This window comes from Diadema antillarum, unplaced genomic scaffold (genome assembly GCF_040938485.1).
Source record: "Diadema antillarum isolate AM-2024a unplaced genomic scaffold, OU_Dant_1.0 scf00000022, whole genome shotgun sequence".
Lineage (NCBI taxonomy): Eukaryota > Metazoa > Echinodermata > Echinoidea > Diadematoida > Diadematidae > Diadema > Diadema antillarum.
The window spans coordinates 5,801,503-5,824,749 of NW_027270911.1; the positions used below are offsets into that span (position 1 = coordinate 5,801,503).

The following is a 23,247-nucleotide window of genomic DNA, read 5'->3' on the forward strand; positions in this document are numbered from 1 at the left end:
ACAAGCACATAGCATTACTAGTGATAGTACAACTACTGTGTGGTCGGAGTTCTGCGGAGTGGAACGATAAGGAAGTCAGATGAAAGGAGTTGAACTTTAAGATAAGTGCTTTCTAGGAAGGTCTTTCATCATGCGAATTCCGGCCATTTTAGATTCGTAAGTAGATAAACTGACGACTATTACACATTCATGTTGAAATAATTCAATGGAAAGAATGTTTGCGAACACCACTACCACTTCGTTGTGCTTTCGCGTTCGATACAGGCCTGGCGCTGGTGTCAGCGAAACTTTTTACGTAGCACCAACCTACGTGTACGGGGGACCGTGGGGCTAGCTACTACGGTTGGTAGAGGCAGGGAGGTGCACCTCCCTGGTAGAGGCGAGCTCCTGCGTTGGAGGTGGGGTTAGGCCGGCTCGGCAGAGGGCTTTCATAGCAGCTGCTGATATTATGATGTGTGCCGTGGCGATGGGTGGTATTGTAAACTGCATGCAACAATTGACGCAAACAACAATACAATAGAACTTGTCCTAGTCTATGTAGTTTTAAACTTATGATTTTTAAATTTAGACACTAGTACTGCGGTCTGTCCGGTGCAGTGTAGGCTAAGCCTAATTTAGGCTAGCCCCGGAGACCGCGCCGCCAGGCGCGGTCCTGGCGGCTTCCCCGCAGTTTCGCTTATGTGAGAATAACGAATAGCTCCCCTATTCTGTGTGCTTGTGCAAGTGATTGTGAATTCCGTGAACATCGGTGAGCTGCTTAGTAGACATCATTTTGTGCATCACAAGCAATGAAATGCCTCAAACAGTCGCCGATGATAGTCATTTAGGTTTCATCGACCCATGTAAGTATTCCTAGTAGTTTCTGTTGCAAAATTAAGGAAATATAGCGCCGCAAAGGCACCCGTTTGTTCAACATGAAGATCTGATATGGGAGCACGGCGCAGCCGCCACACTGCGTGTGGCGGCTGTCGCAGTTAAATTTAGGCCTGCCCTAAGCCACAAGTACAAGGCTAAATAGAAATAGATCTAACATTAGCTATCTATGCTTTGTAATGTAGATGTCTATGCTTTAATTTATTGCTTGTGGATTTTCATATTATTAATTTTCTTCATAGTTAGGCCCTATACAAGTTCCTATAGAGTAAAATATCCCGTTTGCGGCAGTTTAAGCATTGTTAAGGGTTTTTCCAACTTGTAAACAAATCAGGCAAATTATTTCAACCATTTCATATATCATAGACAAGATTATTCATTAACGCAATTGTTTTCATGAAAGAAATTTACCATTGACCAACGCAGTTTTCATGATTTACGAGGGCAAAACCCGGCACAATTTCCGCCGATAAGGGCGATATGCGACGTAGTATTTCTGCTTGCGGCACGATGTACAATCCCTATGCAATACGCGCGTGCTCCGCAATCTTTAGCTGAACGCCTTCACATGTCTCGCGAACATTGCGTAAGCGCCAATTCCCATTGCGAAAGCACGTGAAAATAGCGTGCGCACATGCATTGGCCGCAAACAAGATCGCAATTCTGGCGGTGTTGTTGATGTCTTTCTCGTGTTTTTCTCATTTTTTTTCGATGGTAACATCCACTTTCCGAAAAAAATGGCGGCCCACATCGGCTCACGAAAATTCTATTTTACGTGAGGATATGTTTTCAAAATCCATGAACATCGAGAAAATGACAAAAAATCCAGTTTCTTGGACCATTGTTTCTTAAGTGTTATGTTAAGAAGTACCGAAAATTTCATTTTGGATGCGATATGTTGTCATTTAGGTGAGAAAATTTCACTTTCGTCAGAAATCGTGCCCATTTTATCGGTTGGTTTTTGTTGATTGCTAGTGTGTTAGTATATGTGTAGTGTGCATGTAACAGTGCAATGCTGTGTTTAGCTGTATATTACCGTGTATGTTGTATCTGCCGCGAACGGCTGCACGGCCGCTTACTGACGCAGTTACTCTATTCCGCGTACCATACAAGTACTGGAACATGGATAGACCGTCTAACAGAGATGGGCTCTGCCTCTAGTACCACCCGACATCCGGAGCTTAAATTAATCAACATGCAACAATGCGCAACAACACTCTGAGTCTTATTTCAGATCAAGCAACTAACTTTTTCCGTACCCTTCCTCCTTGTTTGGTTCCACATGTAACATTGAGGAGTAATTAGAAGAAGAAGCAGAACTATTTGAAAGTAGAAACTTCAGCAATTTAGGTTTTTTTCTTCTTCTTTTTTTTTTTTTTTTTTTGGGGGGGGGGGGGCGTCTTGGAACAGCGTTTTGACCTTAAATTACTCCAACGTTTGATGTTCTTAGCTAAGTTTATCAAAGGGAGTCTAGTGCAAGCCGCCCGTATTAGTCAACCACAACGCCGTCCAAAATTTGACCACCTGCTACATACAGTGTACAACAGGGTGGTCCACAACTTAAAATTTGAGCATGTTGCAAGCTCAGAATCTGAGAATATTGCAGAAATTGAATATGCGCGGAGCGCACACAGTGAGTATGTAGTACGCAATATTTTATTGCTGCTTATCTCTCTTTGTGCTGCTTACATTCAATGTTCTCTCTCATGTTTTGCACACAAAAGTACCAGGTAGTTTGATGTTTCTTATGTTACTGTATGCACATGTTTTGCACATTTTTGAATACTTTTACTTTGAGCTTGTTGCAAATTCTTGAGGATGTTGCATAGCAATAGCATGTTGCTGGCTTTTGAGGATGTTGCACAAGAATTTTAGCATGTTGCAGCGACATGCTAAAACCCCTCGTGGACCACCCTGTTTAACAATGTACATTCCTAGAGCCTATTCTATGTGCTTTTGCGTACAGTCGAACCTTGGCATGGGAGCTTGAACCTTTCTGCAGGTGCTGATATATTGTCACATGTTTCAGCTTCACTATGATGTCATTACTATGCAACTTTGGCTATGAATCATGAAATTATTGCAATAGACATTGCCAAGTGCATGCAGAAATAACAAATGCTCATCGTACTGTATGCATACAGCTGTAACTAGAGCATTTGGAGGTGTGTACAGGCTCAGGAGGCTAGGCTCAGGAGCGCTCTTGACGCGCTCTGAAGTCTAAACACTGTATTATACGTGTCACCATTGTTTAGAGCACTCTGAATGTGGAATGCGGTGCGCACTGTGCAAACATGATACAGTTTGCAAAATGTTACTGAAGTTCCTGTGCACACGAAGGTCACCATGACAGTTCAGTTCAAATGGCCTTCTCAGCCACTTCGTTTGTGGTCTCAGTGAGGGGTGATTCTCTGTGTGAACAGACTCAGAAGGGCTTATGAGCCCTTTATTTATTTATGCAAGATTGCAGAATATTGGAATGATGCTAAGATGCACCAAGCATCCACCAGAATTGCAGAAGGAAGTGGGTATTACGAATATATTAAACACAATGGACAGATATTTCTTAAAATCTATCAAACACAATCCTTTCAAGTCATACACAATAGCAAAGATCTTGACCATTTTCCCTAATGTTACCAACGTGGGTATGTTTTACATTTGTCGCAGTTATCGACACTCAGCTCTGCACTTACTCTCTTACACTCAGACAGTACGGTAAGAGTCCAAATTTGTCTCTTGAAGAGACCACACAGTTCTATACAAGTAGGTAATCAATACAGAGACAGTGTGCTATAAAGGTCAGCAGTTAACCTCTCTTATTCATTCTCATCTGATTTCACACCAACGCCTCTTCACACATGCCAAAGACTTGAACCCCAAGCATCACAAAAAAGCGGAGATTCTCCTGCCTTGACCCCTTGCAAACTGGAGAATGATCGCACACACATGGCGCATATCAAGTGTGAATGCGATGTCCCTTGCGGCTGGGTGAAGAACCTGCCCAAGCACCCTGGAAGCTGAAGAGTTATGTTCTCTAGTGTTGTCTTAAGTTTTTTTTTTCTTTCTTTCTTCTTAATCACGTGATAAAACTAAAGTTACATTGTAGGTAGGAGAAAGCTAAATTTTAAGCAAGGGAATATACATGTTCATCTTAAAGCAGGAAACAGCCAGCTACTAGCAGGCCTTGAAATAGGATTTTGGAGGGGCAAGGCCATTTAGAAAAGGGCACTTTTACCATGAGGCCAGCCATGATAGGGCACTTAGGTCAGTCAGAGGGGCACCAAGGCCACATTGAAAAGGGCATGATGGGTGTTTTTTTAAAGGGTGATTTTTGCGTCGTTGCAAGAATTTTATGGTTTTTTTTTTCATATTCTAACAACCCCCCCCCCCCCCAAATACATAATAGTATACAGTAGACCTCGCCTAAGTCGACTTCGCATAAGTCGACAACTCGCTTAAGTCGACACAATAAAAAAGTCCCGATTTTTGCCTTTGTTATTCCTTGAAAATTTCCTCATCTTAGTCGACATTTATAAGTCGACAACTCGCGTAAGTCGACCTGATTTTTCAGTGCCAACTGAGCTGAAATACGTATTAATTCCCTCGTCTAAGTCGACATAATTTTTCGCTCAAAATCTTATCGCCATTCTCTGAAAAAGAATTGTTTTCCCGGTCCGATTCGCTGCGTTTCTACTCGGTAATTCGCTAGTGTACGGCACGGTGGCGTTCGCGCCATGCGTCCATTGTCTTGTATGCCAGAATATAGAAAGGACATACACTCATTTACACTGGAGCATTACATGTAGTACCCAAGACAGTTCACTTTACCCCTTTTCTCCCTCTCGTTTTTCTCAAAACGCACAAATTTTGCACACTTATATGTCCCAGTAGGTACATGTATTCACTATCCGAACATGAAATAGGTGTTTTTGTAAATCCGAATAGAAACGTTGATTATTCCGAAGCGGTATCAAAACCAGGGCCCTTTCTAAAAAGATTTATTACAATGCAACTAATGATGCAACTAAAAAAAAAATCAAATGCAGGTGATATCAAATCACACGCAACTTTTGCATTTAAACGCAATTGCGTTGCTGAAAAGACTTGCGTTTGATAATCATATGAAACTAGAAAATAATTGTTACGAACCTGAAACTCAATTGCGTTTAAACGCAACTCTAAAAATCAAATGCAAGTCCATCAAATCACACGCAACGATGTACTTAAACGCAAGAGCGTTTCAGAGAAGACTTGCGGTTTTTGTACGAAATTAGAAACTGCGTTTAAATAAATCTCTATACATCTACGGAAATGACGGAAGTGCGTTATTGTTGCATTACTTTTTTCATTTCGTAAGCAAAATTAAAAATTAAACGCAACTCTGAAAATCAAATGCAAGTCCATCAAAACACATGGCACGCTGAAAAGACTTGCGTTTGATAATTACACGAAACTAGAAAATTGTAGGAAACTTAAACTCAATTACGTTTAAACGCAACACTAAAAATCAAATGCAAGTCCATCAAATCGCACGGAACGCTGAAAGACTTGCGTTTGATAATCATACGAAAGTAGAAAATTGTAGTGAACTTTTTTTAACTCAATTGCGTTTAAACGCAACTCTAAAAATCAAATGCAAGTCCATCATATCACACGTAACGCTGTATTTAAACGCAAGTGTGTTGCAGAGAAGACTTGCGTTTTTTGTACGAAACTATAAGAAACTGTGTTTAAACGCATCTCTAACTCTACGGAAGTGTGTTATTGTTTAAAAGACTTGCATTATTTTTTATTTCGTAAACAAAATTACAAATTAAATGCAACTGTATGCAAATTGTAGGGAACTTTTTTTAAACTCGCGTTTAAACGTAACTCTGAAAATCAAATGCAAGTCCATCAAAACACATGGCACACTGAAAAGACTTGCGTTTAATAATCACACGAAACTAGAAAATTGTAGGAAACTTAAACTCAGTTGCGTTTAAACGCAACACTAAAAATCAAATGCAAGTCCATCAAATCACACGGAACGCTGAAAGACTTGCGTTTGATTATCACACAATACTAGAAAATTGTAGGGAACTTTTTTTAACTCAATTGCGTTTAAACGCAACTCTAAAAATCAAATGTAAGTCCATCAAATCACGTAACGCTGTATTCAAACGTAAGAGCGTTGCAGAGAAGAGTCTTGCGGTTTTTGTACGAAACTATATAGAAATTGCGTTTAAACGCATCTCTAAACATCTACGGAAGTGTGTTATTGTTTAAAAGACTTATCGTAAGCAAAATTAAAAATTAAACGCAATTCTGAAAATCAAATACAAGTCCATCAAATCACACGGAACGCTGAAAAGACTTGCGTTTGATAATAACACAAAACTAGAAAATTGTATGAAATTTAAACTCAATTGCATTTAAACGCAACTCTAAAAATCAAATGCAAATCTGTTTTTAAAACGCAAGAGCGTCGCAGAAAAGACTTGCGGTTCTTGTCCGAAACTAGAAACTGCGTTCAAATGCATAACAATGTACGGAAGTGCGTTATTGTTGAAAAGGCTCGCATTATTTTTTATTTCGTAACGGAACTTTCGCCGTGACCGAACTTAGTCCGCACTTGCAGGGGAAAGACATCGCAACATTTACACGTTTCAAACTACCGAAACGCATGCTGCTTCACAAAATGTCAATGAAAAAAAAAAAAAATGATTACGAATTATTGTTAAAGTTCGCTATGCCGAAGTTTTAAATCTCAGTCCAAAGTTAAATTAGTCCGACAATGGTATAAAAAGGGCCTGGAAGGAGCACAGGGGCAGCTCTCGGTGGGGGGGGGGGGGGGGGGGGGGGGGCAGGGGTACACAGTGCCCCTCCACCTTTTGGAGGATCAACTAAATGTGCCCTTTTTTCTTTGAAGGTGCCCCTCTTATCCTGTAAAGGGGGCACACTTTTTCCTAAGGGGCAGTTTTAAGAACGAAAAGGGCACTTTGAGGAACAAAAAAGGCACTTTGAGGAACAAAAAGGGCACTTTGAGGAACAAAAAGGGCACTTTGAGGAACAAAAAGGGCACTTTGAGGAACGAAAAGGACACTTTGAGGAACAAAAAGGGCACTTTGAGGAACAAAAAGGGCACTTTGAGGAACAAAAAGGGCACTTTGAGGAACAAAAAGGGCACTTTGAGGAACAAAAGGGCACTTTGAGGAACAAAAAGGGCACTTTGAGGAACGAAAAGGGCACTTTGAGGAACAAAAAGGGCACTTTGAGGAACAAAAGGGCACTTTGAGGAACAAAAAGGGCACTTTGAGGAACAAAAAGGGCACTTTGAGGAACAAAAGGGCACTTTTAACTTTCAACTAACCAGCCAACCCGTAATCACATACAGTGTTACGGGGGTGGGGGATCTGCACAATTTTTTTTAAACATTTTATTTCACTTTTTTTCGCATGCGTGCCCTCGATCAAAATTACTTTGAGCATGCGGGCATGAATGCAGAGCGAGAGAGATGGCAACGCTCGCAGCCGTCCGACATGCCTGGCACATGGCTTACGACCACTTGCTCCAGACGATTTTAATCTTCCGCATTCCCCACAGTAACACACGCATGCACATAGCACCCACCCAACGCGCTCAACCGCTGATTGCGACACTCGACGTACAGACACCATCAACGTACTTCCGTACGTACGCGCGGGCACACTACGAATACAGTCCGCGTCCGGGAAGTGGACTACATATACTACCTAGCTAGTAACTCTATGGCCGCTGCGCTGCGGAGGCAGTCGACGGAACGGTCAAAGCCGGTCGGCCGTACGAACATGAGTACAATTGTCCGTCGTCTCGTTGAGTTTGAATCAGATACGGGACACGAGTGAACTGAACAGAAGGTATGATATTTGAGATGAGGAAATTTGTTCAAGCTTATTGAAGTGTAGACTTTGAGAAAGGGCATACAATGTATTATACGTCATAAACAAGAACTTTCATTCTAAAAGGGCACCACGGCCACAAGAAAAAGGGCACTTTTTTTTTGGCCGTAACTTTGATCACGGAAGAAAGGGCATTGCGGCCAACGAGAGGGGCACCGATGGCCATGGCCGTCGGTGGCCGTCGGTTAATTCGAGGCCTGTAACTAGTAGAGTGAGAGGAATTCTAACTCAAGCGGGAGAACAGGAGATTTTGCAATAATAGCCTCAAAGCAGGAGATGGATCTCCAAGTAAAGTTGGAGATTTTGAGTCTTCTGACACGCCTGCTTGACTTTCTGAACTTAATTCTCAGATCTCTCCTATCCTGTGTTGTGTATCACAGTGCTGGGACCATGCTACAAGGCATTATTCATGTGTCATGCACTGTGCAACTCCAAGCACCGCTTTGCCTTTGGGGTCATGCACCGTGTGCACCCTGTTCGGCCTAGCAAAACTAATCTCTTGAAAGTTTTTGTACATCTTTAGCCAGCTGCCACTCTGGTACTAAGGCTACAAGTTGTATGTGAAGATGGCACATATTTAATAACAAAGAAGATGCCAGGCTTTTGCCAAATGCAAAGGGATATATATTTTGCAGAGACTTGTATGTTGTATTTACATAATGTACAGTGTATTTTTCAAAGTCACTTTACAATAGATTGCTTGAGAAAGAGTGTGTTAGCGCTGCAGTGTGAAAATGCTTTTGCCCTGCCAGATTCCTGTAAGCCAGAAATGACACAGAAAACTTTTGTTGCAAAAATTAGCATTCACATGCGTGAAAAGTGTTACTCAAAAATAGCTTTCTAAATGATGAGATAGTGTGTCCATCATTGAGGCTGTTTGACAGAAACACCATAGGAGGTGAAAATTAAAGATGGGTATCGGAAAGGCGTGTTTGTACATGTACTTGTAGTCTAGCAAAATACATTATGTTCACCTCAGTCAAAGCAAAATCTAGTTTGTACAGTATACACTTCTATAAAAGTACTGCAACTGTTCATAGAATTCTTCGTTATTGTCCACAAATCAAAGGAAAATGTATGATTGCTATGAATTGAAGAATGATGACCGGTAAAACTTCACCACTTGACCTTTCATGGAATATGTTTAAGACTTTTTTTAAATTTATTTGTCAATGAATAGTGTGTGCACTGTAACTGAAAGACAATCTTTAAAGGGACTGTACAGTACTGGTTGAGGTAGGGATTCATGTTTTGAACATTCCTAAGTGAGATAATGATAAGATTCTTATGAATTATGAAAGAGCATGTAATTTTAAGAAGGATTCAACGTTTATTTGATGAAAATTGGTTTTCAAATGGCTGAGATATCCCAAAAAGTGATAGTGATAAAAGGCGACAGGCCACGCCTTTTATTAGGATCTCTTTATTTCACCTTGTTTTTGGATATCTCGGCCATTTCGAAATCGATTTTCATCAAGTAAACTTTTGATACCCCTTAGAATTGCATGCTCTTTGACATCTCATAGAGTGGTTTCTGAATACACTGTATCTCGCAAAACGTTAAAAGCTAAATCCTCTCCTCGACCAGAACTGTACACATCCTTTAATAGCAACATTTTGCTTCTGACTGCATGATATCTGTGAAAAATATCTCATAAATACCAAGTTAATTGCATGCATTCATTTACGTTTATTTCTCAACTTCCTGCTACAGGTCAGTACAGATGAGGCTGTACACACTGAGTAAGCGGCAGTTTGTCCTGGTCTTCATCTGCTTCTTCATGGCGTTTGGTATCTCAGTGCTCATTGGAATTGCAGGTTGGTGTCTTTTCAAATGGTTTTTTGTTAAAGTACAGTTCAGAGCCAATAATCCAATAATCCCCACCAGCACCTTGCGCCTCAATTCATTACGTGAAGAGTGCTACAAGTGTAGGCCCTGTTGCTTTGTGAAATTTACATTGAAATTAATGAAACAGGGTTCTGCATTTCATTAGGTCCTACAGTTGTACAATGCACAAGAATGTGCAAAGTAAGACTTACATAAAAAGAATTACCAGTATCTTTGTACAAAGTTAGAACTATCTGCCTGGTTTGAGAATGTCTACATTTTAGATGTCAATATACCCCAACTCTGGATCCCCCTTTCCAAAAAAAGCCAATCAAGCAAACTAAAATGTGACTTGGGTAATGGCTGAAATAACTTTGCATTTATAATATAGAAAAGACAAGCATGATTTCTCATTTAAAAACTTCTAATTTTTCCATGAATATATTTGGAAAGAGATTAACTATAGATATCAGACCAACTATAGTTTAATATCTGACCTGTGAGCTTATTCCTTGATTTGTCATTGTTGTGGCAGCTTGTATAGGTTTCCTTTTCTTCCTCTTTAAAGCTAATCGAGAACATACAATGCACTTACCTACACTGATGATAGAAGTACCTGATATTCCTCTAGCAATTACACAATCACACAGTGCCACCAAGGCTCAAGCACGCTTTGCAGAGATTGTTTCGTACATCTCCACAAGAAATTAATCTGCTTTGATTTTTTGGCTGCCATATTAATTTTTTTCTTAAACAATAAAAAGGCAAAATTTCGATTTGTTCTTGCAGTTTCCAGCCGTTGAGACTCGCACATGCACAGCCTATAGACTACCCAAATAGCATTGTTCTGTGGATGGCCATTAAAAAACAAACAAACAAACAAACGAACAAAACCAAAACAAGTACCCTTAACCTCTTTTTTTTTTTTAAAGTTTGGATGAGAAACTGATACTGTTTTTCTTTAACCTGCAAGGCCTTAGACTGTGTGAGTAAGTGCTCAGAATACATTACAAATGTAAAAAAAAAAAATCTTATGGAAGTTCTTATCCGAGGCAAAATTGTGCCTTGGCTTTATTTTTACACTGTAAAGGGAAGGTACAATGTTGTACAATGTTGTGTTCAAAGTTTATTCGTGTGGTAATGATGGAGTTTGGTTGAAGCGGGGAGGTGGCTTCCGCCTCCCTGGTTGAAGTACCTTCTACACACAAACAGGCATTATTGATTCGATACTAATGTGTGATGCACTGACTTGGAAAAAAATATGCTTAAAGGGATGGTACAGTACTGGTAGAGATGAGAATTGGGCTTTTAACTTTTTGCGAGATACCAAGAAAACACTTATGAAATAGTACAGAGCATACCATTTTAAGAGGAATTCAAAGTTTTTTTTTGATGAAAATTGGGTTTGGACTGACTGAAACATCAAAGAACAAAGTAAAACAAATCGATCGTAATAAAATGTGGCTCTCACACTTTATTAGAATCGCTCTATTTTGGATATCTTGGCCATTTCAAAACCATTTTCATCAAATAAACATCAAATTCCTCATGGAATTACATGCTCTTTCATATATCATAAGAGGTTTCTCTTTATCTCTCCCCCCCCAAAAAAAAAAAAAAAAAAATGTTAGAAACCTGAAATTAGGTCTCAACCAAAACTATACGATCCCTTTAATGTGTAGCAGTGCAGCAGTACTAAAATGGTGCACATGTATGAATTGCCTGGAGTCATTGCCCTTGTAATGCTGGAATTTTATGACCTACATGTACACTGTACGTACCTCAGGAACTGCCCCTTTGTGATAGGTTGATGATATGGCCTCCATTGTGAATTCAACATAAAAGAGAAGATGTGTACAGTGTATCTCTCATTATGTAAGTGTTCTTTGTGTTTGGAAGGTCACATTGCTGCATGGGGAAGGTTTTAAACCCTACAGTACCACCAGCTCTAAATACAGTACCATTAATATTGCGCACAAATAGGTTGCCTATGGCAGTGATTGAGTTTAATGCAGACTATAGAAGTTTGCTGTGTGCAACATGGAATGCATGATGGTCACATTGCTATTAAAGGGAAGGTTTTAAACCCTTCAGTACCACCAGCTCAAAATGCCATTAATATTGCATACAAAGAGGTTGCATATATACAATTGTATGACAGTGATTGAGTTTATGCAGTTACGTACGTGTAGAAGTTTGTTGTGTGCAACATGGAATGCATGATGGTCGCGTTGCCAAGGGGAAGGCTTTAAACCTTTCAGTACCACAAACTCTACATGTCATTAATATTGCATACAGAGAGGTTGCCTATGGCAGGGATGGAATTAATGCAGTCAGAAGTTTACAGTGTGCAACATGAAAATGCATGTGCGTGCACTCCATACTTGCTCCCTACAAGTTCTGCTTTTGTGCCCTGTGATGATTTAAAGTGTAAATCATGGCCAGTGTAAACAGTGCTACAGCTGACGCACCAGCTCTGTTTACACTGGAGGCTGACTTCCGATCGAATCAGGTTGGCGACGTCCCTAGCTGTTTTCCTTGTCTTACCAGGGCTTCAAAGAGTGCACTCATTCCTTGCGTTTCGTTTGCAGGCATTTTTACACACACACTGCCCCCGATTGTACATGTACATGGTGACTTTTGAAGCATGCAAACACAACATGCGTGCCAAAAATTGATTTGTATGATTTAAATTCCCGCAACTGTACATGTACATGGGTCAAAAACATCATTGTGAGCATGTGTTCATGATCAAAATGGCGGTTGTGTTGTTAAAATAAGATGACAATTTCACAATTGCCCTGATAGTTCAAAATCTGTTAACTGACATGAGAGGTCTAGATTCTCAGTACATGATGCAGATGTACATGCATAACTCATAATCAGTATAATGTGTACTGGTACACATGAATGTAGCACAAATAAGAATGTGTACCAGTGATTTTTTTTTTCTTATCACTAGATAGTAATTTTACACTTATTGTAGTTTCAGATTTACACTGAGATCTTCAAAATTATCAATTTACAGTGTACATGTACAATCTAAGTGTATGGTGTATAATTTTGTCTCAATGAAAGTCTTTAAATGTCATTTTATCACATAATGATCTTTTTTTTTATGCTTCATAAATGTACACGTGTAACATGTGCTCTTGAGTCTATTTCTTGTAAATCTCAGGGATACTTTTATTCTAGCATGCTTTGTTATTATTTTGACTACATAACGTGTGAATTGTAGTTGCATCGATAAAAAGCCACAACATGTAACGTTAAATCTCTCGCATTCTGTTTCATTTCCAGGGCCAAATATACAGATTGAAGATACACGGACCAAGACAGAAAATCTGCCTGTGAGTAACTATACTTGTAAAGGAATTCTGTCAATGTGCATGTGATGTACACATATGCTTGTACCTGCAACTTTTAGAAATATACCATACGCTCAACTTTCTCTCTCTCTATTCCTTTTTTTTTTTTTTTTTTTTTTTTTGGAGGGGGGTGGGGGGGGGGGAGGTGGTGGGGGAACGGGAAGGAGTGAATGGAATTGGCATGAATTATGAATGAGTCATGTTCATCACATATGGTTTTGTAGTGGCAATCGACATGTATGTGTACAAATGTAACATTTGTGTGTAATGTGTTGCTTTTCATGTGCGTGTTCATTTTTATCAGGAAGTGCAAATGAAATGTCAATAAACATGTAGATCGTTAAAATGGGTTAAATACACGTACATGTACATGCAGACACTGTAAAATGAAGTGGTTCATCAAACATAGACTTTTGTGCAGTGTTTGAGTATTGAGTCTTGACAAAGTAAATCCCTACTGTACATGTTATCAGCTGCAACACAGCTAGTACCGGGATGGGTTGTTGCAGTGGCAGTATGTGATGGTGCATGTGTAATACCAAATTATACAAGTAGAACGTGATGTGCAAGTATTAAGATGCTCTTGATCAATCAATTATCTTTCTTAGATACATGTAGGTGTATAGAATGAAACTGGTAGGGTGGGACAGAGCTACATCCTGAACAGTTTAGTGAGTGATTGGTTGGATTGATGAATGAATGAATGGATGAATACAATAGATCAATTTTAAATCTACAACTTTAGACAAATAAAGAGACAGACATTGTAGCCACAAAAAGATACAGATAAAAAGATGAATAGATACAAGTATACGTGTACAAGATGTAGATACGCTGGAAAGATAGCTGATAGGGAAAAAGGGGCAGATACACCTTGTAGGATGAGACAAGTTGATAAAAGATGATGGATTGTCATCTTTATAGATAAATTGGCAATTACAGCAGGGGAGGCTCTCAACAATCATGCAAAACATTATTCTGCCTTTTTTATTTTATTGTTATTTTTTCCTATCAGGAAGGTTACTAGTTCATACAATGTACAAGTTTGTCGATTAAGAGTAGAAGGGCGCAAGTACAGTACATTCTTGATATTTAGTGATTTTAATTGTTGGTGTCTTTAATAGCACAAAGAAGGATGAGTGTTGATGGATTGCCCATAGCAGAGTATTCCAAAATAGAATTTGGAACTCGGGATCATGAAGTGTGACGGGTTAGGAGGGCTGTCGTAGACAGACCTCTGTGGGGTCGCACTTGTAGCTGTAGTCACGTAGGACGGTATTGAGTGTTTAACTAACAATAAGTTTGAAGGATGTCAATTTGTTGACATTGTCCTTGTTAGATAAATTCGGGGGGGAGGGGGCCTGCAAATCTCTTTCTCACTTCGAAGAATTCGAATGCTGAGCTATGATATGCTGCATGGATGGAGCAGTATTGTGTATGACCCCCAAATGTCTGTCCTTTAATAAACCCCGTCATATTTTTGTGCTATTGAAGGAAACCAAAACCCAAACAGAAATGTGGATTGAGTGAAAGCAGCAACATTTTAGTAGAGCACATCAGCGAAAGTTTGATGAAAATTGGACAGTCGTTGCAAAAGTTATGAATTTTTAAAGTTTTGATGTTGGAACCGCTGGATGAGGAGACTACTAGAGGTTATCATGTCATGTGTGGACAACAATATAATGAAAATATAAAGGGAATTCCACAAAATTCATTTTTCATGAAAATTACACATTCCATCAACTTGATACTGACCTATATGTTAATGGTAGTAATTATTCTCCCTGCTTTCTGAAAGCGGTTATAGTCAAGTGTTCTTTCATTATGCTAGAAGAGTGAAAGCATGTTGAATTTTCTTTATATTTTCTTTATAATTCTTGTCCACACATATTAACTCTTCATGTGCCACGTTCGCATGTCCGACTCAGTCGACGATGTGCCAACTTCGCATATTCTGCTCAACAAACAAAGCCGCTAAAACCAATCGATAAATCGCTCATCACTGCTAATCCTGCGGCACAAAGAAAGCGTTTCTCATGCTTTTGTTCCTCTCATATACTGCTTGCATTCTATGTGGTGATTGACTATCAAGCGGTATTCCCAACTAGATTTGCTCGTACATTCTAAGTATCTGTCACGGTTTTATGTGCAAAAGTCATGCCTTTACAGTTATGTAGCAACTTTTCATTCAAAAGAAAACTTGAAAATTGATTCATCATACAATTTATGGAAACAAAGCTTGGCATTCCTCTTTAACTTGCCTGCTATTATGCCCATCTTAACAGAAATTTGTAGAAGTTATACAAATTGGAAGAACAGAATTCTTTCTCAAAGCATGACTACCTTCCTGTCTCAGAATAACGTGGCACACAGGGGGTTTCCACCATGGCACATAAAGAGTTAAATGTCATTAACTCAAGTAGTCTCCTCATCCAGCAGTTCCAACACCAAAACTTCTTAATTGCATCGATTGTCTGATTTTCCTCAAACTTCTACTGATGTGTTCTATACTAATGTGCACAGCTTTCACTAAATCTACATTTCTCTTTTTGGGTAAAGGGACTGTACAGTACTGGTTGAGGTGGGGATTCATGTTTTGAACATTGCTAAGTGAGATAATGAGAAACCTCCAATGAAATATGAAAGAGCATGTAATTTAAAGAAGGATTCGACGTTTATTTGATGAAAATTGGTTTTCAAATGGCTGAGATATCAAAAAAAGTGATAATAATAAAAGGCAACAGGCCACGCCTTTTTTTTAGGATCTCTTTGTTTCACCTTGTTTTTGTATATCTCAGCCATGTCAAAACCAATTTCATCAAATAAACTTTTGATACCCCTTAGGATTGCATGTTCTTTGACATCTCATAGAGTGGTTTCTGAATATCTCGCAAAACGTTAAAAGCTAAATCCTTACCTCAACCAGAACTGTACACACCCTTTAAAAGTTGTGATGCACTATGAGTATGCGTTGATAATTCTTAGTTATAAAGCTTCTAAAGCTTCTCTGAGTACGAGTGTACCAGGTAACTTAGACATTATATTGATTTGCTGTTAGGAAGTCATAAACCTCGTTCTCTGCTTGTCTGCTGTAATCAATATACAATGAACTTGTGCAAATAAATGCCTAGCCGGGACTTTGAAAAAAAGAAGAAAAAAAAAAGAAGAAAATGTACAGCCAGAGTAGGCACACAAATTCATGTTTTCACATTCAATCAGAAAGACATAAATGATGTTGCTAGATATATTGAGTCAGTGTATTGCATTCTTCATTTGTTCCCCTATGACTAGTGAATCTGTAGCAGCAGAATTACATTACAAATAGTACATGTATGCCAATGTTTTCATCATCATTACATCTTTCTTTCTTTTTTAACAACTGGTGGCATATGTTTGTTTAAACAAACATATAATGCCATCAGTTGTTAAAAAAGAAAGAAAGATGTTGCACTGATTGTGCACAGTGAATCTCAGTTACACATACAATTTGTATTGTGTTCTAGTGTGTGCCAGATTACAACATCTTGCCCAAAAGTTAAAGATGAATGTTTAACAAACATGTCGGAGTTATTTGAGTATGAATTATAATCAAAACTCAAAATGTGGAGTGAAATATTTGTGTTCTACAAAAATTATACCTAACTATGTGCAGAAGATGAAATACTCAGCCAAATGTGAGGTATTCTATGCACAACAAAAAAACAACCAAAAATGCACTTTTGCAGTGCTCAGTTGAATTGTCATTGAGTAGAAATATGCATTGTAGTGTCATCAATGTCACTCTATTCAAGTGTGAATGGCTGTTATAAAGAGTCATTGAGCCATTTCAGGAGTCATGTGGGTTACACAAAGATGTTTAGTGTTTAATCGAAGCAGACATACTGTACAAGTATGTTAAAATATTCATTGTATCGTGTGATTTCTGTTCATAAATTGATGACAGTAGTGATGTCATATTCCGTGGATCTACAACTGTACAGTCAGAGCACAATGTATGTCATGCACACCCCATGTTGAAATAACTTTTGAAACTTTTTTTAAAATTTGGTAAATAAATACTGCGCATAATGTTCTGTAAATCAGCACATTGGAACTATACATTATTTGTCAATGCCTAGATATCAAACACACTTGATGGCTCACTAGAAAATTATACATGTGTGGGGGGAAAAACAAGTTCTACATTTTGTATGTGTATGTTGCTCTGAATGTTTATTCAGATAGCCACATTTTGGAATATGGCAAGAGGAAGGAATGACAAAAAGAAAAAAAAAGTGTTTTGTAGATAATGATGCTTGTTGTAAATACTGTACAGCAGAGGGCACAAATGTGAGAATGAAACAGAGAATTTCATGCGCACGAGGGTGATGATTGTGGTAGGGGAGGATGTGGTGAGAATGCGCGACACTCTGCCACCTGCCACAGGTCCGCGCTTCAGTGTCCACCTGCTGCCGGGCTACTACCAGCAGTGTAAACCAAATCACGCGGTAGTGAGTAATCAATAGGAGGATTTAATCCCCAGTCTGTCTGTGTACATGTATGAGGTTGCTCTGCTATTCAAAGTGTACTGTAGCTTGCTTTACAATTCAAAACTTGTGTACACCCTGTATGAAACACACGTCCATTAGGTAATTGCTGAATGCTACATGTACCTTACTTCACTGTTAGGATACCATACTTACAATTGTACATTGTATGCTAGCGTGCCACCTTGTACCATGCCTGTATTGTACAGCACATTGTATCAAAGCTATACTGTACTCAAACAATACCATACCTTCACCTCAGTATTAACCATGCCTTCATTGTACTACATAGTACTGTATAGTACACAAATGTACACAGCTCTGATCTTTACCATACATACAGTGTACCAGCACATCACATAGAAACGCAGAAACAAATATAAATACTACAAAGTCTGTCTTTAAAGGCATTATTTATCATTTGCAGATTAAACAAAAACCCAGCTTTAGTGCTGTAAAATAGTTCTAAAATGTGAGTTCGGCATAAAAATACCAATGTAAAAATTTTAATCAGTATTTAATGTTTAAGTATTGTAAAATGTTTATACAAAATGTGAACAATAGTTATAATAAAATTGTTTCTAGAATAAACCATCTACAGTTATGGTCTATAGAGAAAAATAGGGATATCTTCTAATATGTTAGGCTTTTATATTGCAAAGTTTTTATATACACATAGTATGGTAGGATGTTTTGTTATACTACTGACGTTTCACATGCACATTATGTGATAAATCAAACATTTTTTTAAGTCACTGCTCCCAATGGTAAACAGTGCCTTTAAATGAACTGAGTCCTTGTGTGTAGAAAGATGATGTCGATACATGCAAATCAATACATTTCTTCAACAACAACAAAAAAAAGAAATATAAAAGCCAATCTTGTAGAGCAGTCAGACCCGTTTGGTCTGACCACCCATCTATAGGAACCACCTGTTTTATGCTGTCATTACAATCTTAATTTGTCACCCGCAGGCAGTATTTCTGTGTTGATGGTACATATAGCAGCCACATACTCCATCTGAAATCCTATTTAGAATTTGAGGACATACAACGTATCACTTCTGCAGCTAATATTCTATCCGCCAGAGTTTACGTGTATGTACAACGTGTATATCTACTGTACTAGCATACCAGCCTTTTTGTATGAAAGACAAACTCATTAAGTAACAAATGTAACTTGTTTATTGAAAATGGGAAGAAAAAACAGATTCTTTGGACTAAACTATTTCTGAAATACATTGTCAGACACTAATATGGTGTGGAAACTCTTACATTTCATGTCATTAAATGTATTAGAAATATTTAAGTATTTGAGATATTCATGTCACACATACAATTGTACATCTATTGTTCATGTGTTTTACAACCTTGTACTTGTACATCTACATGTACAGTTGAACCTCTCTTATCCGGCCTCCCTTTATCTGGATCTCTCTATTGTATACGGACGCAATCTCGCCGTGATTTTTTTTAAAAATAATTATGGGAGGAAAGGGGGATTCCCAACTCCTTGAGATCTCCTACACAAACACAATGAATTACATATACTTGATACATTTCTCAATAATTATTTAGGTAAATCATCCCAAGAATTTATAAAAGAAAATGATTTCATTCTTGCAAACACGAACCTCTATTTTGGGGTCTGTTACTGAGTGTAACAATGAAAAGGTTGCAGTATACACATTACTACGTACTACAATGGGCTACATCAGTACATGTGTATGTATATGTACATGTATAAAGCATTGAGTCTCCCGTATCCGGCCAAATCCCTTATCCGGATGAGCCCCGGTCCCGACTTGTCCGGATACGAGAGGTTCAACTGTATTATCAAAAACAGCTTCCAACTTGTATACGACATTGTAGGGTGTACATACATTGTATGTCTTTAAAGGACAAGTTCACCTTCATAAACATAAGGATTGAGAAAATGCAACAATATTAGTAGAACACATCAGTGAAAGTTTGAGGAAAATTGGACAATCGATGCAAAAGTTATGAATTTTTTAAATTTTTGTGTTGGAACCGCTGGATGAGGAGACTACTACAGCTTGTGAGTCATATGCGTACAACAGTATAAAGAAAATATAAAAGAAAATTCAACATATTTTCACTTTTTTCGCATAATAAAAGAGCAATTGACTTGCCTCTTTCTAAAGGCAGGGGGAATAATATTACCCATAACATTTATCGGTAACGAGTCAGGGGAATGTGTACTTTTTTCAAAAGATGGAATTTTGTGAAATTCTCTTTATATTTTCCTTATATTGTTGTACGCATGTGACATCTAAGTTATTCATACACTGCAGTAGTCTTCTCATCCAGCGGGTACTGCAAAAAAACTTCAAAAATTCATAACTTTTGAACGGATTGTCTGATTTTCCTCAAACTTTCAATTATGTGTTCTACTAATATTGCTACATTCTCTCAATCCTTATGTTTATGAAGGTGAACTTGTCCTTTAACTTGGCAGTCTTGAATGGTTGCTACATTGTATGTGCAGATTCAACTGTATATTACCAACACCAGCTTTTGGAAATGAAATACTGCTTGATGCAGTGTGCCATTCACTGCCAATGATTATGGGTGTAAAAGGCTATAACATGTAGAATCTGCAGTGCATACAGTATATGCTGTACCAGGTACTGTATATGCCATATATTTTATAGCGCGTCTAAATTTTTGCGAATTAGTACTTCAGGAGGATTTCACTAGTGGTCAAATTCACAATCGTGGAGTGTTGTACTGGACGGAGAAATGTATACGTTCATTCATATTGGGATCATCTATGGAGTCATTATTTTAGCAAGTTTTTAATTTCGGGAAAAGCGCCTGACTCATGATATTCGCGAAAATAAAAACCTCGCGGGATATTCGGCGTATACAGTAAATGTACATATGTATTAAAATGCATTGTGATATCAATTCCAGTTTTTAATTCCACATACAAGTGTCTTTAACAGAGACTAGCAAGCTGGAATTGGGTAGCCCAGTCCAGAAACAGTAAAAGGTCAAGTGTGAGTGATGGTCGTCCCACTGCAAGTGCATGTAGGCTACATCTACAATTGTACAGAGAGTATTTTGATGGCTTAAAGGGATAGCTTTGGTCTGTCTTATTTCAGCAGCTGTAAAGTCTAATTGTACTCATGACAGAAAAATGATTGCGTGTTCTGGAACTACACTATTGTTTATATAGATTTGTCTTTCATATTCATGAAATTCTTCCGTCGAGAGGTTTTTATGCAGCTGATTGACAAATTCCCTACATCGACATCAGAACGCACTGAATTGATCAGTGTTTTAGTAGTAGCCATGATAAAATTTTCACTGCATGCTATAAGGATTAGAACCAACACTTGCTGTCGGGCGGAAGCTCGATGGTCTAGTGGAGATGACGCCTGTCCGGTGATCAGGAGGTCGTAGGTTGGAATCCTGCTGGAGTACGTACAATGTATGTACGCCCATGATTTTTTTATCATGGCTACTAGTAAAAAACTGATCAATTCAGTGCTTATTTACAGTACGTCAATGTAGGGCAATTTGTCAATCAGTTGCAATGAAAACATCTCGACGGTAGAATTTCATGAATTTGAATAAATTTGTTTGTTGTTACATATTATGTATGAGCTATTGATTGGTCACAGGATGCAAGATTGTTCAATTTTTGTTAACTTTCTTATTTCATACGTAGGGAATTCATTTTGCTTCGCGTGCTGAATATGAATAGGTCGTTTGTCATTTTCGTCCCCCTGTTTGCAGAATGGCCCATTTGAGCTGACGTCACCCATGCTAACGAAATTCAACAAGTCCTTATGGCTAACCACAATCATAGAGGCAGGAGACAAGTCAGGTTTGTATTTCGTTTGTGTGTGTGTGTGTGTGTGTGTGCTCTCTGTGTGTCTGAGCTATTACAAAGCAGGCTATTTCTTAGTCTGATCCCTTGAAGGTATCTTCAAAGAACCAAAAATTAGGGGTTTTGGGGGGTGGGGGGGGGGGCTATATAACTTTTTTATTTTGTTCATTCCAAACAAAGAAAAACTCTTTTGAAATGAAAAAAAAAATAATGATTTGTTAAAAATTGTATGAAATATGACTTATGCATTATTTTCCCTTATTTTTGCTTTCCTCAGAAGATGTATTTCTTTAGAGTCCATCTGTATGTTTGTTTGTTTGTTTGTTTTAAGTTAGCAGCCATGTTATCGAAACTAATTCCTTCTTTAGGTCATGTATGAAGATGATAAAATGAGGAACCAGTGTAGTCTCAACACTTAATAGGATTTTTAATTGAATGGAATGATCAAAATTGTTGTTGTTGTTGTTGTTGTTGTTGTTGTTGTTGTTGTTGTTGTTGTTGTTGTTGTTGTTGTTGTTGTTGTTGTTGTTGTTGTTGTTGTTGTTGTTGTTGTTGTTGTTGTTGTTGTTGTTGTTGTTGTTGTTGTTGTTGTTGTTGGTGGTGGTGTTGTTGTTGTTTTGTTTTTGTTTTTTGTTGGAAGAGGGAGCGGGTCATGTTGAGTGTGGGGGGGGGGGTGATTTTACTTATGAAAGCAATAATGAATATGGATGGTGGTTTCAACTCTCATGTACGGACCCATTGATTGTAGATAAGGAATGCCATGTACATCACATGTTTTACCAATACCCATCTTTACGGGTCTGCTCAAAAAACAAAAACAAAACAAAACACAAGAACATTTTTTTCCCATCCTAGCAAGACAAAGGATGCACTTTATTCATACAAATTAATAGAAAATCAATTAACATTTTTTTTTCTTCTGTGTGTGTTAAAAAAAGAGGATTTCTAGTCATGTGACAGCCCAGTCACATGATCAGAATATCTGTTTTGTCAGATGCCCGTGGATTTTGCTTGTTAAAGGATGTTATACTCAGACAATAGGTTCCCGAGTTCTATATGTTGTTGCTGTTTTACATGAATTCACATTGAGCTTTTGCTTGTTCCCCATTGATATCAGACGAGCAAACATCAGTCTAGTCTGGGCAGAAAATGGTAGAAAGAATTGTTTGTAGTGATCATTCTTAGATACATAGATACCTGACTTCATGTCATGTAGACGTGTCAAACTGTTTCATCTCAACAAAAGAGTGTATGGGAAAATGTTGGATGAGTTGTCATTGATTAGTTGTCGGATCTTTTTTTTTGTAATCTGATGATGACTTCCTTGGGTATACAATGTGGTCTCATGTGCATTTATGTTAATATGCTGCCCTCTTTTACAGGTATATGACCCTGGAAATATTTATCCATTTCTTCATGTTAATTCTTTTAGCGGAATAATCAAGTTTCATTGATCTTTTCTTGATATGTATATGTAGGCCTATTGGTGTCTCGATGCATCCATTATCAAACTGTAATGTACACCACTTTGCGATGTTGCCTCCTTGTGCAGCCGAAAACTTCCAAAAGCCGTTCAACGTCAGCATCATGCTGAGGGGCGTGGCCCAGGATTCCAGCCAAGTGATAGTCAATGCCGTCCCCTACAACAGGACCAGAAAGCTTGTTTGTGAGAAGGTGGGTTCAGGACCAGTGTTTGTTTTGTGGGCCAGAGCTGGCTAGAAATGAGAAGACAATTCTTTGGTTCTGTGAACGTGGCTAGCAGCTTGGAAGAAGAATAAAAATGAAATAAAACCCCTCAAAGTATTTAATATGGTATAGTTCACTTCTGTATAACGAAGTCCTCAAGACTAGCAGTCTTCTTTTGTTATATC

The 23,247-nt window shown here is 38.3% G+C and overlaps 1 protein-coding gene across 1 annotated transcript in view; it reads left to right on the forward strand.

Moving 5' to 3' along the window:
* The first annotated feature begins 29 nt into the window (after positions 1-29).
* LOC139730767 (transmembrane protein 181-like) overlaps positions 30-23,247 on the forward strand; it is a 43,116-nt gene continuing 19,898 nt past the window's right edge. Inside the window, exons 1-5 of the mRNA XM_071641632.1 lie at positions 30-156; positions 9,511-9,614; positions 12,925-12,974; positions 21,283-21,373; positions 22,929-23,050. Of these exons, the coding sequence (XP_071497733.1) occupies positions 131-156; positions 9,511-9,614; positions 12,925-12,974; positions 21,283-21,373; positions 22,929-23,050 (393 nt within the window). The 5' untranslated portion in view covers positions 30-130. The remainder of the gene's footprint in view (positions 157-9,510; positions 9,615-12,924; positions 12,975-21,282; positions 21,374-22,928; positions 23,051-23,247) is intronic.